Source organism: Lemur catta, chromosome 6 (genome assembly GCF_020740605.2).
Source record: "Lemur catta isolate mLemCat1 chromosome 6, mLemCat1.pri, whole genome shotgun sequence".
Lineage (NCBI taxonomy): Eukaryota > Metazoa > Chordata > Mammalia > Primates > Lemuridae > Lemur > Lemur catta.
The window spans coordinates 59,512,359-59,527,298 of record NC_059133.1 but is presented as its reverse complement, the minus strand read 5'-3'; the positions used below and the strand labels follow the sequence as shown (position 1 = coordinate 59,527,298).

Sequence of the window (14,940 nt, the reverse complement as noted above, 5' to 3'; positions counted from 1 at the left end):
TATTTTTTGTGGAGACAGGGTCTCACTATGTTGTCCAAACTGGTCTCAAACTCCTGGCCTCAAGCGATCCTCCTGCCTTGGCCTCCCAAAGTGCTGGGATTACAGGCGTGAGCCACTGCACCCAGCATCTGACTGTTATTTGTAAGGTATTTGCAAGCTAGCACCAGTTCTTAATTCCATACCTGTTGTTCACACACTGATCATTGAGCCTGGAGCACAACAAGAGGATCAATAAATATGTGCTAATGGGTCAAGAGGAAAATGCACAATTCTGAATCACGAGTCACATTGGGCTTGTCTGAACAATAGCAAGGAAAAAACAGGGCCCACATTTCAACTTGCTTCCAAGCTTTTATTCCCATTCTCTTCCTGTCTGCTTCCTTCTGGACATCCTGTAGATGGGCTGCCATCCCCCCTCTGGCGGAATGTTGGTATGTAAGGCAGAAAGCAAATATCAACTGATGAGAGTTTCGCATTGTCGGGTGACAGATGGCGGGGCATGAAAAGGCTAGTGTGATCAGGGCGCCAGCAAAGCATCTGTATGGAAAAAATCACAAAGTGCTAGAGTTGGAAGGCTCCTCCTAGAGACTGTGTGGTCCAATTCTTCCTCCAGCATTCCTGACAGATGGCTCTGACACAGCCCCTGCAGGGCTCTCCTGGTGTCAGGGAGCTCACGCCTGTGGATACAGTTATGGGTTGTCAGCACCTGGGTTAATGGCCTGTTCTATCGAGCTACAACCCACATGGTGATGTACTCATTCGTTGCTTATTGTTTTGTACTCTCGAGGAACACAGAACCAGACTTCTCCACTGGCCATGGGGCTTCCCTTCAACCATGGCTAGTGGAATTTTTTTTAAAAAAGAAAACTACCACGTCCTCCTTTTGTCTTCTCCAGGACAGACAGTCTAATGACATGGTGTCTAAACCTCTCACCATGCTTGTCACTTTTCCCTAGATGTTCAATCCACATTTGAAATATAAAAACTAACACCACCACTATTTTAGTTTTAACTTATACAAGAAAACATTTATCATCACATCTTTGGAAAATACAGAAGAAAACATAAAAGCAAATGAAAATTGTTCACAACCACAGTTAACACTTTGGTGTATTTCCTTCCTATCCTTTTTCTATGAAAAATACATATGTTTTGAACATACTTGAGTTCATACTAACTCTGTATCCCACTTCTTGTATCATTTAACATCCTTTAGCCCAATTCTTCATGGGTTACATAATGTTACATCATAGCAATATACTAGAAGTTATTTAATCAGTCTCCCGTGTGCCTATTTTTGGACATTTTGGTTGCTTCCTAACTTTTGCTGGGTAATTCTGTGTGGGATATCTTCATACATCACACGTTGTTCAATGCCACACTCAGAATGGACGGCCCATGGTAAACACACGTTCCATGGGTGTGCGGCCGGCAAGATTTCAGTGGGATCGCTGCTTATGAATACTACCGCCAACAAAGCAAACCTAAAACAACCTCAAATTACCACCCACAGCCTGGGAAAACAGGGACTTTCTAAGTGCAGGTCACAGCCATAAGCAGGGATGGTGGTGGGGTGGGAGTCAAGGCGGCACGAGGGGAAACCAGTCAGAGAGTTTGTCCTGCAATGGCAGGCTCAGCCCGGGCTCTGTGCCTCCTGCCTGACCCGTGTGATGTCCACACCCTGCACCATGTGGCTGCCTCGTCCTCACCACCCCCACAGGCACAGTCCAGCCCCTCCTCTCCGAGATTCCCACGGTACCTCCAGCAGGTTTCTAGCAGAGCTCTTATCTCTCTGCAGCAATTGTTTACATGTCTGTCTCTTTCATCAGACACTGAATCTCTGGATGCCAGGGACTGGGACCTAGTTGACTTTTATCCCTTGCAGTTTACATAAGAAGGCAATTTGTTGGATGGATAAGTAAACAAATGTGGAGAAAGGGGTACAGGGTGAGGGAAACATGGTGACTCCCAGGACTTTGGCCTGGGAAGGAGCCCTGGAAATGGAAACAGCAGTGAAGTGGAAGGTATTTAGCCTGGGGTCGGGCTGCAGCTGATGTGGCCTTATCTCTTGTGTACTTTACTCAGTAGTGAAGCCTGAAGGTCCTAAGTCTTCCAATCTAAGGCTGCTCCTGGCCATTTGGATGCTGCTACTAACAGCACCTCCTCCACGCCTTTCTTTTGCAGCAGTGCCAACAAGGAGAGAGATTTGTGGGGTGAGGCTGAGAGGCTGAGGGAGGGAGGTGGGAGGAGGGAACAAGGCCAAGGCCGCAGTTCACGCCCAGAACAGCCCCGTTGGTCTGTTGGTCTCACGCTTGCATGGGAGACTCATCCTGCCCCCCTCCCCACTCACTCACACAGGAGTCTCATCCTGCCTTCCCCACACCCTCCGCCCCCGCCTACAGGCAGCGAGATCAAAGCCACCAGGGAGGCAGCCACTGTTCTTTCAGTTCTTGGAGAAATAGAACCCAGCAAAACCAGAGAGCTGCTGGGCTGGCCCCGCCTGGGCCCAACTGGAGCCTGGGCTTGGGCTCCAGTCCAGGCTTGGCATCACCTCTGTCCAGCTACAGAGAGTGTCCACATCAGTGTGTTCCCCCGCCCCCACCCCCTGCCCCAGGAGCTCTTGCCAAGGCTGGAACCATTTTCACTGTACAACGTTCTGCTCTGGGACTTTTCAAGTCATGCTGAAGAGAGAGAAGCCAACTCAGGGATGTTCAGGATCAATTTAACCCATTTTGCATCAATAGCTGGGCAGCTACAGTACCTGCCCATATGCACCTCACTTTGGCCATGGCTGTAGGGCTAGACTGCGGGACCTTGGAGAAAGTGAGGAAAGGAAGGTGGCATGCTTCAACTCCACCTTGGGGAGAGAAATTGAGGGGAGGGTGGTGCTATTCATGTCAGGTATGGGGGAGAGAAAGGGACAGTGGCCAAGGGCATGGGGTGAAATGGAAGCTAGGATTACTTGGTGATGGGGGCAGCACTGGGGTAATCTGGTTTCCCTATAGGCCAGTTTTCTCATGTGTGCCATCCCAGCCACCACGTCTAGAAACGCTGAACCTTGGTATCTGGAGTTCGGGGGCCCTCTGTCCAATTCCCCACCACAACAGGGAAAGATGAGCCCTGTGTAGGTGAGGATGGCTGCCTGGCATTAGGATGGATGCCAGTGCTACGGTGTTTTTCCCCTAGCTGTTTACACAAAACAAGACTTTGGAGTACATGGACTTTGCAAACAATAACGTGAAGCATGGAGGAGGGAGTTGGAACTTGCGCTCAGTGGAATGTGTTGTCAGTTCCAAGGAAAGGTTCTGAGGGTGAACCGCAGGCCCAGCACGATGTCGGGCTCACAGATCAGTCATTTGCTCCTGCCTGCCTGCCAGAGGGGCCCTGACCCCTGCTATTACAACCAAAATGTGCCATGCAGCAAGAGTGTCTCAACACCATTTGATGTTGTTCTCTTCTTCCCAAGTTTTGCATTAATTCCAGGGGAACAGCATTGGAGAGTTTCTGGTGTTTGGGTTGGCGAGAGGCAGAGAATAACACAGAGCCAGTTGTTTCCAGGCAGAAACAAACTGGGAAGTGCTGGGTCTAGTTCTGTGAATTACCATCGATCAACTGGCAAGGTGGGGATTTAGACAATAACAAATGGCCTCCCTACCCAGCAGAGGGGTCCTCAAAACAATAAATGGCTCCTCACGTTAGTTCCTATGCAGAACTGGCCGATGTGAATGCATTTTCCAGCTTCCAGTATTCCAGCTCTGAGTCTGAGCACCTGCATCTAGGAAGCGTTCTGCCTTCTGCTGTAACTACAGCTATTGCTACTACTTGAAATGATAATAATATTGCCTGATACTGATTTCTTTCTTTCTATTGCTCAACTACATTGTGTATGTTTTTTATGGCAATGTACCAAATGACCATTTGGATATAAATTTACATAAATGCAGATATAACTATCTCCCAGCATATCTACTAAACCTGCCAATACTCTATTGTTTTAAGAATATTTAGCACTGCATAAATATTTTAACATTGGTATTAATACAATAAAACATGGCAATGAATGAGTGAAATGTGTATGAATGAATCCATAGAGGAGGGTCCCTACTCCAGTAGAATGCCTTATTCCTATCTATTTTGGCAAAAAGGTTTCAGTTTGGTTAGGAAATGGTCTTTCAATGTAAATTTTGGTGACAGATGCCCAGGTCATAGTGCCAGCAAACCTGTCCCCCTTTAGTACTCCTAGACTATTTCACGAGTCTACACAGCCAAGTGTTCTCTTGGAATTGGGTGTGGAGGAATAATGCAGGTTGAATTTAAAGGAATAATATGAGGGTTAGAGTCAAGCCAGTGGGAGTGGACACAGCAGTGAACTGGGAGTTCCAGGCCTGGCTCGGACACGCTGGCTGCAACACCGGGAAGGGACCCTGGCTGGGCATCAATCCTCTCTGGGTTTTCGTTCCATCATCCAGAAAGCACAAGGATGGGCTAGCTCTCCAGCGCTGGTCCACAGAGTAATACAGGATGGGCTGCACTTCCTAAAATACAGATTTCTGGACCTACCCCAGAGACTCTGATTTAGGAGGTCTGGGTGGGGCCTGAACCTATTTGGGGAAAGCAGTGGACCGGTGGTCTCCAAGCCTTCTTCCAGCTCAGTTGAGGGTTCTGACCCTGATCCCAGAAGCCACAGAAGCTTCTTACCTGAATCCTGGGATCATCTTGGCAAAGCCGATGACCTTTTGGATGCTGTAACTGACCAGGTCAGCCAGGTGGGGCAGCATGGAGAGCTGGGACAGGTCCAGGGTCACAGAAGGGTCATCTGAGTCCTCTTCGTTCAGATCCAGGTTGGAGAAGCTGGACGGCTCCATCATGTCTGGGAAAGACAAGGGAAGACAAGGAGCTATTTGAGGACAGTCAGGCCAGGCCGCTCCTGCCTGCCACTGTGTGCACCTCGCGTGCCCTGGCAGCAGGGCCAGCTGGGATCCCACAGTGACCACCTCTCTCCACAGGTCACTCGTCAGCCCCAGGCCTCCCTCTGCAACTCTCCCAGTCTCTTTCAGCAGTGGGAGGCAGTAAAATCAAAGAGCCAGACATACTTAGAGAAACGAGACTCCCTCAAGCCAGGATTTTTCAGACCACACGTTGTTCCCCACATTCTCAATCAAAAATTAATTTGAGCCCAAGCAACCCATGGGAAAAAACGTTCAACCTCACTAGTGATCGAAGAACTGCAAAGTAGAACATCTACACTTTTCACCTGTAACCTAGAAACGACTAGGTTTAAATGTTGATGCCAGTATTTGTAAAGATGGAGGGAATTAGGCCATCCTTACGCAGGGCTGGGGTGCTAAGGGAGGTGTACACTGTGCAGGTAGTCTAGAAAACCATTTGGCACTATGGGTCAAAAGCCCACGGCTGTGTGTACTCTCTGACCGGTAAGCCCACTTTGACGAATTCATCATGAGGAAGAAAATCCAGAATATGTGTAAATATTTAGCCACAAGTATACTATCTTACTGAAAACCTGGGAAACATTCTAGATATCCAATCCTTTAAAAAGGACATTCTAGATATATACTGAATGATATAGAAATATGATACAACATACCATTAAGAGAAAAAAAGCAAGTCATCCATCTGTATACAACACAATTCCATTTCTGAATGTACATACATGTTTAAAAAATATAGGAAAGAAATATATCATAGTGTTAACAGTGATTATCTTTGGGTAATGGGATTAAAGATTACATATATATATAAAATTTAGTTTATATTTTCTAAATGTCTATGCTGAACATGTATTACTTTTGTACAACAATGTTTAAAAAATTTAAAAAGTTTACCTTGTTTAATTTTTATAGTTTTTATAATTTTTATAATTAAATAACTATAGTATTAATATATAGTTATTTGAGTTTTAAATAACTATATGCTATACTGAACATACCATTGCTGGGAGTGAGCACTCTGAATCAATTAACCCATGAGAGGACATCAAAACTCCTAAATAATATGAAAGTATTATTAAAAGGTGAAGTAAAGGCCAATGTATAGGTTATACAGATTGCTCCTCATTGGTATGAATGAATATGTCACCATGTGGAAAAAGCAGGAAGGCAGGTAGAGAAAAGCAGCACATGGGAAGGATCCTACCAGGTGAGGGTCTGGGAGCGTCAGTGCAGCGGTCAGTGCTTCTCTGTAGTGTCTCCCCCCACTTCCCTCCTGTCACTTCTGGGTGGGTGGACACAAGGTCTGGCTCTAACTGCTATCTCTGGCTGGTGGCACTGGGACCCCCCTTCTACCTGTTCCGGATCTGCATCTGGAAGTACCATATCTCAGCTGTCCTCACAGGACGGGTTTTTGCATCGCTGCCCTCCTGCAGCCCCCAAGCAGAGGACAGCAGGGTTGGGTGAGAGGTAGAGGGAGGAAGGACAAGGACAGGGGGAGGATGAGGCAGGATGATGAAGAGAAAGGTAGAAAAGGGCTATAAAAAGAAAAGTACAATACCTCCCAGACTCTCAGGTGAGCTGGAGGTGACAGGTCTTCTAGTCCCAGAGCCGTCCCCCAGGGCTCAGGTGGAGTGTGGGGCACAATGGGACCCACACGCTCTCCCTCCCACCCCAAATTGCACCTTCCAAAGGGCCCAGGATCAAAACACCATCTCAACAAATGAGGTCATCCCCAGGGAGGGGCCCCGGCCGGAAGCCTGGCTTAGAGGAGAGAGCAGGGCTCAGGGGGCCAACCCTGCTCGGCCGAACCCCAGCTTGGCCCCTTCCCCACCGTGGGCCCTTGGGCCAGTCACCCCTCATCTGTACAAGAGGGGCTGTTTTGAGGACACTGTGTGGCACTCAGGACATAAGTGCTGCTCGTGTCACGGAGCCTTCTGCCTCTTTCGGTCCACAGCCCAAGGGCACGTGGGTCCTGCTTACCCGGAGAGGCGATGTAGTGTTCTGAGCAGGAGGAGGAGTCATCCCCGGAGAAGCTGGCGGTGTGTCTCGAGTTGGGCCTGGAAGGGAGGCTCCCTGCACCCTCACCTCCGCGAACTGGAGGCTGGAAGGGAAAGGCAGGGTCTCAGAGGCTCACATTTTGGGGCCACCTTCCTACCTTGGCCCTTGGCCCTTGGCCTTTGATCTGTCATAGGAATGGCTGCGAGGAAGGTCCATGGGAGGGGAGGCCTCCCGGTACCGAGGGGCAGAGCAGCCTCCGTCCCTCCCGCTGGCTGTGTGCCCGGACACCCCTCGCCATCCACACCCACTCCCTGTCTCCTCCAGGTAGGCTCATCCTGCCGGCCAGCAGGCGGACGCACCCGGAACTGGCTAAAGTCGGCGTAGGTGGGGTCGTAGGTCTTGTGGTGGGCGTCCAGCAGGATGGTGATGATGCGCTGCTGCTCCTCGGACAGCTTGGGCCGCAGACTGTCCTTCAAGGCCTCCTCCTCCTTCCGCTTCAGGATCATCTCGCGCTTCCGCTGCACCTCCTCATCCGTCAGGATGACTGTGGGTTGGGGGGGAGTCAGGAGGGCTGCAGCCCCTCCAAGAAACCTTCCTCCATCAGTAAAGGCCCAAGATGGGAGGGGCTTCAACACCCGGGGCCCCCCTGCCACAGGGACTCTGACTCCACTGTATGCAGGAAAATGGGGTTTTCTATGATGAAAAGGAAGGTACACGCAGGAGAAAAAGAGGGAGAATTTAAGAGGCAGGATGGTCTGAGCATCAGGGAGGCTCGGTTCTCAAGCATGTGTTGTGAGACCTGGATCAAACTGTTTCAGCTCTCTGGGGTTTTGTTTTCTAGCTTGGAAGATGAGAGGTTTGGACCAGACAATCTCTTCTAAGGTCCCTTTCTGTACCTTCCTCCATAAAGTGTGTGTGTGTGCAGGTGGAGCAAGTATTAACACCCCCCTCAGAGGATCAGCTGATTCGAGAACTGCACGCCTGCCTGGCACAGAGCAGATGCTCACTGAACGTCAGCGCTCTCCTTTTCCCCCAGCCCCTCCCCACCGTGTTCTACGAGCCTGAAGAAGACATCAGGGTGGAGAGAGGGCGAAAGAGTAACTGCGGGCGCTCGGAGGGTTGCAGGCTGGGAGATGCTGAGAAGACACCTCTGCGTGGAGTTCCCATGTCCAAGTTTCCAGACATGGAACTCAGGCATCTAGTTCACTCTAACCAATGGAGAAAGACTTGGCCTCTTTAGTTCTCTGCACGACAGCCCCTCCTGCGGCCTGTACAGTCTTGACATTTCTGCCCATGGGAGTTTTTGAGTCCTCTTGAAGGCCTCAAAGGCTGAGGCCTCACAGCTCTAACCTTAAAGTTCTCTCCAGCCGCTAGTCAGGGTGTTGGGCCACTGGGAGACCCTCCGCCACCTGCGGGCTTGCGCAGGGGCTCGTGTCTGCCTCCCGGTGCCGGGGCAGCTGCCTGGGAGGGCGGGGCTGGGAGCAGGGATGCCTGGCACGGGGGCCAGGCAAACAGACCTCCTGGCCAGGGCTTGCAGAGCGCTGGCGGCAGGAGTGGGCACCAGGGCCCTTGGCCTGTAGCTACTTGCTGGGTGCTGGTGCTGCCAGGGCATCTGCCCACAGAGCTGGGGAGTTTCACAAGAACAGGGAAAGGAACCAGAACCTCAGAGTAGGTGAGTTCCAGGCTTCAAAAAAGGCCATCGGCCCAGGCCCCTCAGGTAGCGGGAGGACAAGAGAAGTTGGTGGAGGGTGTGGACGGCTGGTGCCACAGGCATGGCAGGAAAGGGAAGCCTACCGCAAAGACAGAGCGCCCTCCACAGCTGAGGTAAGCCCTACCAAGAGAGGGGCCGGGAGGAGGCCACGCCCAGGAGACTGACTCACCTGCCCGAAGCGCTGCCGGCTCTCCTCCCACGGAGGGTGTCTGCCCAGACCCTACGGGGTCACGCAGGGTGGGAGTGGAAGGGGCAGAGAGCACCCCAGGGAAAGGCAGGGTGTAAGGCCCTAGCCTGGGGAATCCAAGATTAGGTGTCTGGTCTTTCCTGCTCACCTGAGGGGTGAGGCAGAGGAGTTGGTGACACATGAGCTAGGGAGACCTGGCATGACACCCCATGCCAGGGTGTCTCAGGCATGTCCCTCGGCCTTCCTGGACTTTGCTACGTGATTCTATGATGTTATTCTCCTGCTCTAGGCATGCCGGCATTGCTGACCTGTGAGTGTGGCCTGCTCACACTTGCCCCTGCCTTTCCACCTGCGCTGGGTGCCTGTCCAGCTGGGTCTCCCCGATAACCACGTGAGCTCTATTGGTTCTTCCGTGCCCGGCCACAGCCCATTCTCTTTCGCCATGAAGCCCTTCGTGATTGCCCTGATCTGCACTGAGCCTCGTTCCTCATGCCTGCTACGGATTTCCCACACATGTTGGCGCCCAGTTGTCTTCCACTCCGTGGACTCATGGTTAATACAGGTTTCAATCAATGCCTACAGAGAGAGCCTAGGGAGTCCAAGGTCTCCCTAGACTGCAGGTTACGTAAGGACAGGGGCCACATCTTATGACTCTTATGTTTCCCCCACAAAGGCTAGTGCAGTGGGGCCGCCTGGCCACGGTTCTTGCTCCATAGTCTGACACCAGACAACAAGCACATCAACTCAGATTGCACCTACTATGTGCGAGTGAGCAGCGCTGCAGTACTGCCTGTGCCCTGCAATGCCGGGAACGGCACACAGCATGCCAGTCTAGACTGTCTGTCCTTCAAGGCCTCCTCCTCCCCCTTCCTTTGCCCATAGCTGAGCAAAGATGACCTCTTTCATTTTAATAATTGTTATTAAAATCTTTTCAAGACAGAAAACCTTGTAACGGAACACTTGTAACATCATGTAACCTTTTCCTGATGAGTCAGAGATGAACTTTGCAGGACAAGGTTATGACCTCAGCGTTGTCTGGGGCTCTTTGCCCTCCACTGTGTGGCCCAGCCTGCTGTGCCTTGGAGTTCTGCTACCCTTCACAGCTTTCGGTGTTAGCTATGTGTTGTCTCTTCTTATTGGTGCCTGCCTCTAGAAGTGTGCCTTCCTCCCCGTTAGGAGTGACTTCTGATTCTGAACTAGAAATTCTGGTGATCGAGTTTGATGTAATAAAAAGGTAATATTAATAATCATGGATAATACATACAGAGTTTTTCTATGTACCAGGCACTATTCTAAGTGCTTGTTGTATATTAACTCATATATTCAGTCCTCATAACAACCCTTTAAGGCAGGTGCTAGTGTTATTCCCATTTAGCAGACGAGGGAACTGAGGCACTGATTGGCTATATGTCTTGCTCAAAGTCACACAGCTAACCAGTGGTGGACATGGTATTCGGATCCGGGCAGTCTGTTTTGGAGACAATGGTCATAACCACTGCCCTATACCATGTCTGCTTATAACCAGTTGGAACTGATCAGCTGAACTTGGCTCTCAGCCGTGCAGTCCTGACCCACGAGGTGCTCTAATCCCTCTGAAGAGTGTGAAAATGAAATAAAGTTGCAAAGCTTGTAAAGGATTTACTTTAAAAAGACAAAGAAGATTCAAGGTTAACCTTACAACGTCCTTCCTCTCAGTCACTTGTATCAAATAGTAGCCACCATCCTCTGTGTGGGCAATAGAGGAAGAATTGCTAAGATCTGCTGATTTCACACGGGGGCACCCACTCACGGGCCTCCTGCAAGGCAACATTGTGTTGGGACTGAGTAAGTTGGAAGTCTCTCACAGATGCAGATGCTATTGCGATTTATGAAATAATTTGTTTCAAGGGGTTATTAATTTCATAGGAAATTTTAAAATCATTTTCTCAATGAATTGATACTAAAATGTTATTACTATCATGTGGGAAGACACATGTTGCAAAGTTAAAAGGCACTGACCTAGAATGAGAGTAAACAGACTCTGAAAGACTGTTTGTTAGGCTCTTCAGTGAATAACGTGCATGAGCTTTGGCACACGGACTTTGTAAAACCTACCTGGCTGCTAAGTAGCATCTGAGACTTCCTTCTAAGTTCCCTGTTCAGTGTGAAATAATTTTATGCGAATTACTGCCATGCAAGAAATGTTCCCTGCCTAACAAAGTTGAAATCAAGTTGGGAAGTGAAGATCTGCAAACATAATGTAAACATATTTCAAGATGCCAAGGGTAGCCCAAGGACAACAACAGAGAAGAGGACATAAAATGTTTCCAAATGAATGACACAGAAATATTAGGTTTGGTAGGATCTTACCGATCTATAGACCCATGGGAGATACAGAGATACAAAGAAGCATAAAGGGGAGCTAAAATTCATTCATTCACTCAACACGTACTTATTGAGCACCTACTATGAGCCAGGTGCTGGGCTGATGCTGGGGGAGAAGATACATATCTTTAAAAACATTAGCCAAGTTAACATAATAGATGGTTCTGTGCAGAACAGATGTAGTATAAGCAAGAACTCAACCATGAAATTTCTTGGGTTCCAAAGGCATAAAGTTAACAAGGACTTGAAGGGAAAGGAAAGTAGTCTTCCATGGGAACAAATCTGTCTTCAGCACATCTCTTAGGGCCCCAGGAAGTGCCCAGAAATGCACAATGGAGTGAGCTCTGATGCACTGGGGGTGCCCGAGGGGCTGCCCTGGGGTGCAGCCCACAAGCCTGGCTTTTGGAAGTAAACAGACCTACGTTGGAATGAATGCTGGTACTATTATCATATTAGCTTAGAGGCATGATACTTTAATTCCTCCAAGCTTCCTCTCAAGCTATGAAAAAAATAGAAGTATTTACATATTTGGAGTGTTGTGAGAATTGAAGAAGAAAATGCATGTTCCTGACATGATATCTGATACACAGTAGGTAATCAATAAACTTTAGTTTCCTTCCTGTGCCTCCTCTGTGCAAGGGCCCGACCCACTGCCCTGGCCAACAGGGAGCCTGGGTTTTTAGCTCCCTTCCTGTGGTTTTACAAATGTTAAGACCTTCAATTATCCCTGGCACAACAGCCAGCCCAGGTGATAAATAAGCAGATATACCATCAAGTCCCCTGAAGCTGGGCTAACTTGAGGCAGGGAACTGTATCTCTTACTGGACAACCTTCCCTTTGGGGCAGTGGAAAGCACCAGCTTAGTGCCTGCCCGATGTTTCTATTTTAGCTGGAGCTCTAGGACCCAACCCTGGGAGCCCCACTCCAGCAGCCTGTCCACAACCTGTTCTTCACCAGGGACACAGTACTCTCTGCTGGGACAAGGAGGGGTCAAGGAGTTAGATTCTAGCCCCAGCTCAGCCCCAGCATTTCTGACCCCAATCCTGGTGTTTTGACCTCTCTGAGTACCAGATGTTCTTCCTATTTTAGGTTAATAGGACACCCCCTTCCCCAAGACATGGGAGTGGGGCCTCTCATGCATCAGGGAACTTGGCCCTGTTGGGGACTCCTGTGGCAACGCCTTACTGAACCCCAACAGTGAAACCCCGTGCCGTGCTTGGTTGGCGGCAGCCTCAGAACCCAGGCTCCAGGCCTGCGGAGGCCTTGTGCTCCGCCAAGACAGGGGCTGTGCCGAGTGCACCTGTTTATGTCCGCCTGGTGCCGCGCACTGAGCAGGCCCCGTGAAGAATGTGTGCAAGGCCCACAGGCACTCCACTCTCACCCTCTCCAGGATAAACACCGGAGTCGGGTGGGGCAGGACTGGGGTAGGCGAGGTCGGCGTGTCCAGGCGTGCACGCTCCTGTGGGGGTGAGGAGGAGCAGAAGCCTGGGAACTCCTGCCAGGGCCGCCAGCATTGGCTGGGAAGCCGGATCCGCAGAGAGGAGTCGGGACCCCCAGGAGAGGAGCCTTTGTCCGGGCTCGAGGAGGAGGCCTGAGGTGAGGGCCTCCACTCTGCCTCTGTTCCCCAACAACAGAAAAGTAGCTTTCCCCTTAAGGAAGAAATTTCCCACCCCCTTGGCCCCGTCCTGTGACTGCTCCCCTGTTCCTGACACATCTTCCTGGTACCTGTCTTCTCTCCATCCCCCAAAAAAGGTCCGGTAGCCAGGAGGGCCTGCATCTGAACATCCCTGCTAAGGCACCCCAGGCCCACGACTGGCAGGGCCCGGGCTCTGTCCTAAGGCCGGGCGGGGGTCCGGGTGCAGATGCAGACAGCAGCGAGTGAAGGGGGCAGAGCAGGGACGAGTGTGCGGGGGCACCACTGCCAGGGCTGTCCGAGTGCCCTGCTCCAGCCCAGGGAGGCCTGGTGAGCCCCCTTCTGCATCTGCTGAATTCAATGGCTACTGCAGCTCCAATGCAAAGTCCAAGTGTTGTTTTCAATAGTGGGTCAGAACATCCTTGTAAATCTGCCATGTTGGACAGGAAGTCCTATAGGGTCACCCCTCTTCCTCCATCTGGATTCAGAGGGCCATCTTAGAGCCCCAGTGTGTCCCCTCACAGACCCTTTTCCCTGGTCTCCCCCAGGCACCACCCTCAGATCTGCTCATGGGGCCACAGTGGCCGGGAGTCTCCGGTGGGGCAGAGCATGGATGCCAGCTGAGCTCTGAATATTTATCCTCTCCATCACTCCTGCCCTTCCCAGCCCACAGCACTCTCTCTCCCAAAGTCCAGGGGTCCTTGAGCCCCACTCTTTCCTCCAGGTCCAGGGAACAGGGAGCTACGGGAATATGATGATGTCCTGGAGGAAGACTCTGACTGAGGAAGAGGGGACTCTTGACGGTGCCCTGCCTCTCCCTCCTCTCAGGCCTCACTCCAGAGGGGCCCTCCCGGGGCCTCTGAGACACACACAGATCCCAGAGAGGCTCACAGGATCGCCCGGTGCATTTGACCCTGGAGTCCCAGCTGCCCGGCTGCCGGCTGCTGGTCCCACTCACGCCCCAGCCACAGATGCCGGTGGCTACAGACGAAGGGAGGCAGACCTCTCCGCCCAAACCCACATGGCAGGGGCCAAGGCCCTCCCCTGACCCCGCCCAGCCCCCTGGACACTCACACTCCTTCATCATGCCGATGTCCACGCAGCGCTTGAGCCGGCAGGCCTGGCAGTGGCGCCGGTTGTCCTTGGTGATGCGGCAGTCCCCATTGAAGGGACAGGTGAACAGTGCCTTCCGCTTCATGCTTCGCCTGCAGAGAGAGCACATGCCCTGCCCTGGGTCACTGACCTCCTGGCTCCCCAGCTCTGGCTGCAGAGAACAGCCCACCAGGGCTGTGACCACAGAGACCTGCACAAGTGGCCCCCAGACCCCCTTCTCCCCAGTCGCTGGGCCACACTCACTTCCAGGCTGGGCCGCCCCCGGCCCCTCCTCCTCCTCTCACTGCCTGCTTGGCTCCCAGCACGGGCTTGTACTTACTTGTACGATCTCTGCTCCCCTCCCTCTTAAAAATGACACAGGAAATACATGAATAAATTTTTTTCTAGTAAAAATGTGTTAAAATACTGACATCTGCATGGTAGCCCTCATAATGTCTTATAATGAGCTATTGTGAGAGGCAAGGGTGCTAGTCTCAGCGTTAAGTTTTCTAGAGTCCAAGAGATCTGTGAATAGAACATTCCCCGTTCCAGGGATAGACATGTGCACAGAAGGGAGCAAAGGCCCCAGCCACAGCTCCAGACATCTAAAGAACCTGCCCGGAAAGGGAAGAGGCCAGATGAGCAGGTGGGAGCCCTGATGTTTGGCCTTGGCTTTCTGAAAGGCAAAGGAAGCAAGGGCTCTCTAACAACAGAAAACTTCTAAAGGGTTCTTAGCTAGGAAGCTGGTACCCCTGGTACCCTACATGAAACTGTGTGTGTGTGCGCACATGTGTGCACTCTCTGTGCATGTGCAACCCTGAGGGCTCATTTCCTAAATGCTGTCGTTCTCTCCGACTGCCAGCCACACCACGTGGGCTTTGTGAGTCTGCATGAAGGACATTTTCCCAGAGGCTTCTCTTCATCCATGTCCTAGAGGCTCCTGTTACTCCTCCCAGCCCCACCAGGGACAGACCCCACTGTTTTGCCCCAGAGCAGGTGACATATT

At 51.2% G+C, this 14,940-nt stretch overlaps 1 protein-coding gene across 2 annotated transcripts in view; it reads right to left on the bottom strand.

The window, feature by feature from the left end:
- Positions 1-14,940, bottom strand: part of VDR (vitamin D receptor) — a 52,980-nt gene that overhangs the window by 6,207 nt on the left and 31,833 nt on the right. For both annotated transcript variants that reach the window (XM_045555089.1, XM_045555088.1), the window contains 4 exons: positions 13,917-14,047; positions 7,307-7,491; positions 6,930-7,050; positions 4,699-4,870 (listed from right to left, as the gene is read on the bottom strand). In XM_045555089.1, coding sequence (XP_045411045.1) covers positions 4,699-4,870; positions 6,930-7,050; positions 7,307-7,491; positions 13,917-14,047 — 609 coding nt within the window. The remainder of the gene's footprint in view (positions 1-4,698; positions 4,871-6,929; positions 7,051-7,306; positions 7,492-13,916; positions 14,048-14,940) is intronic.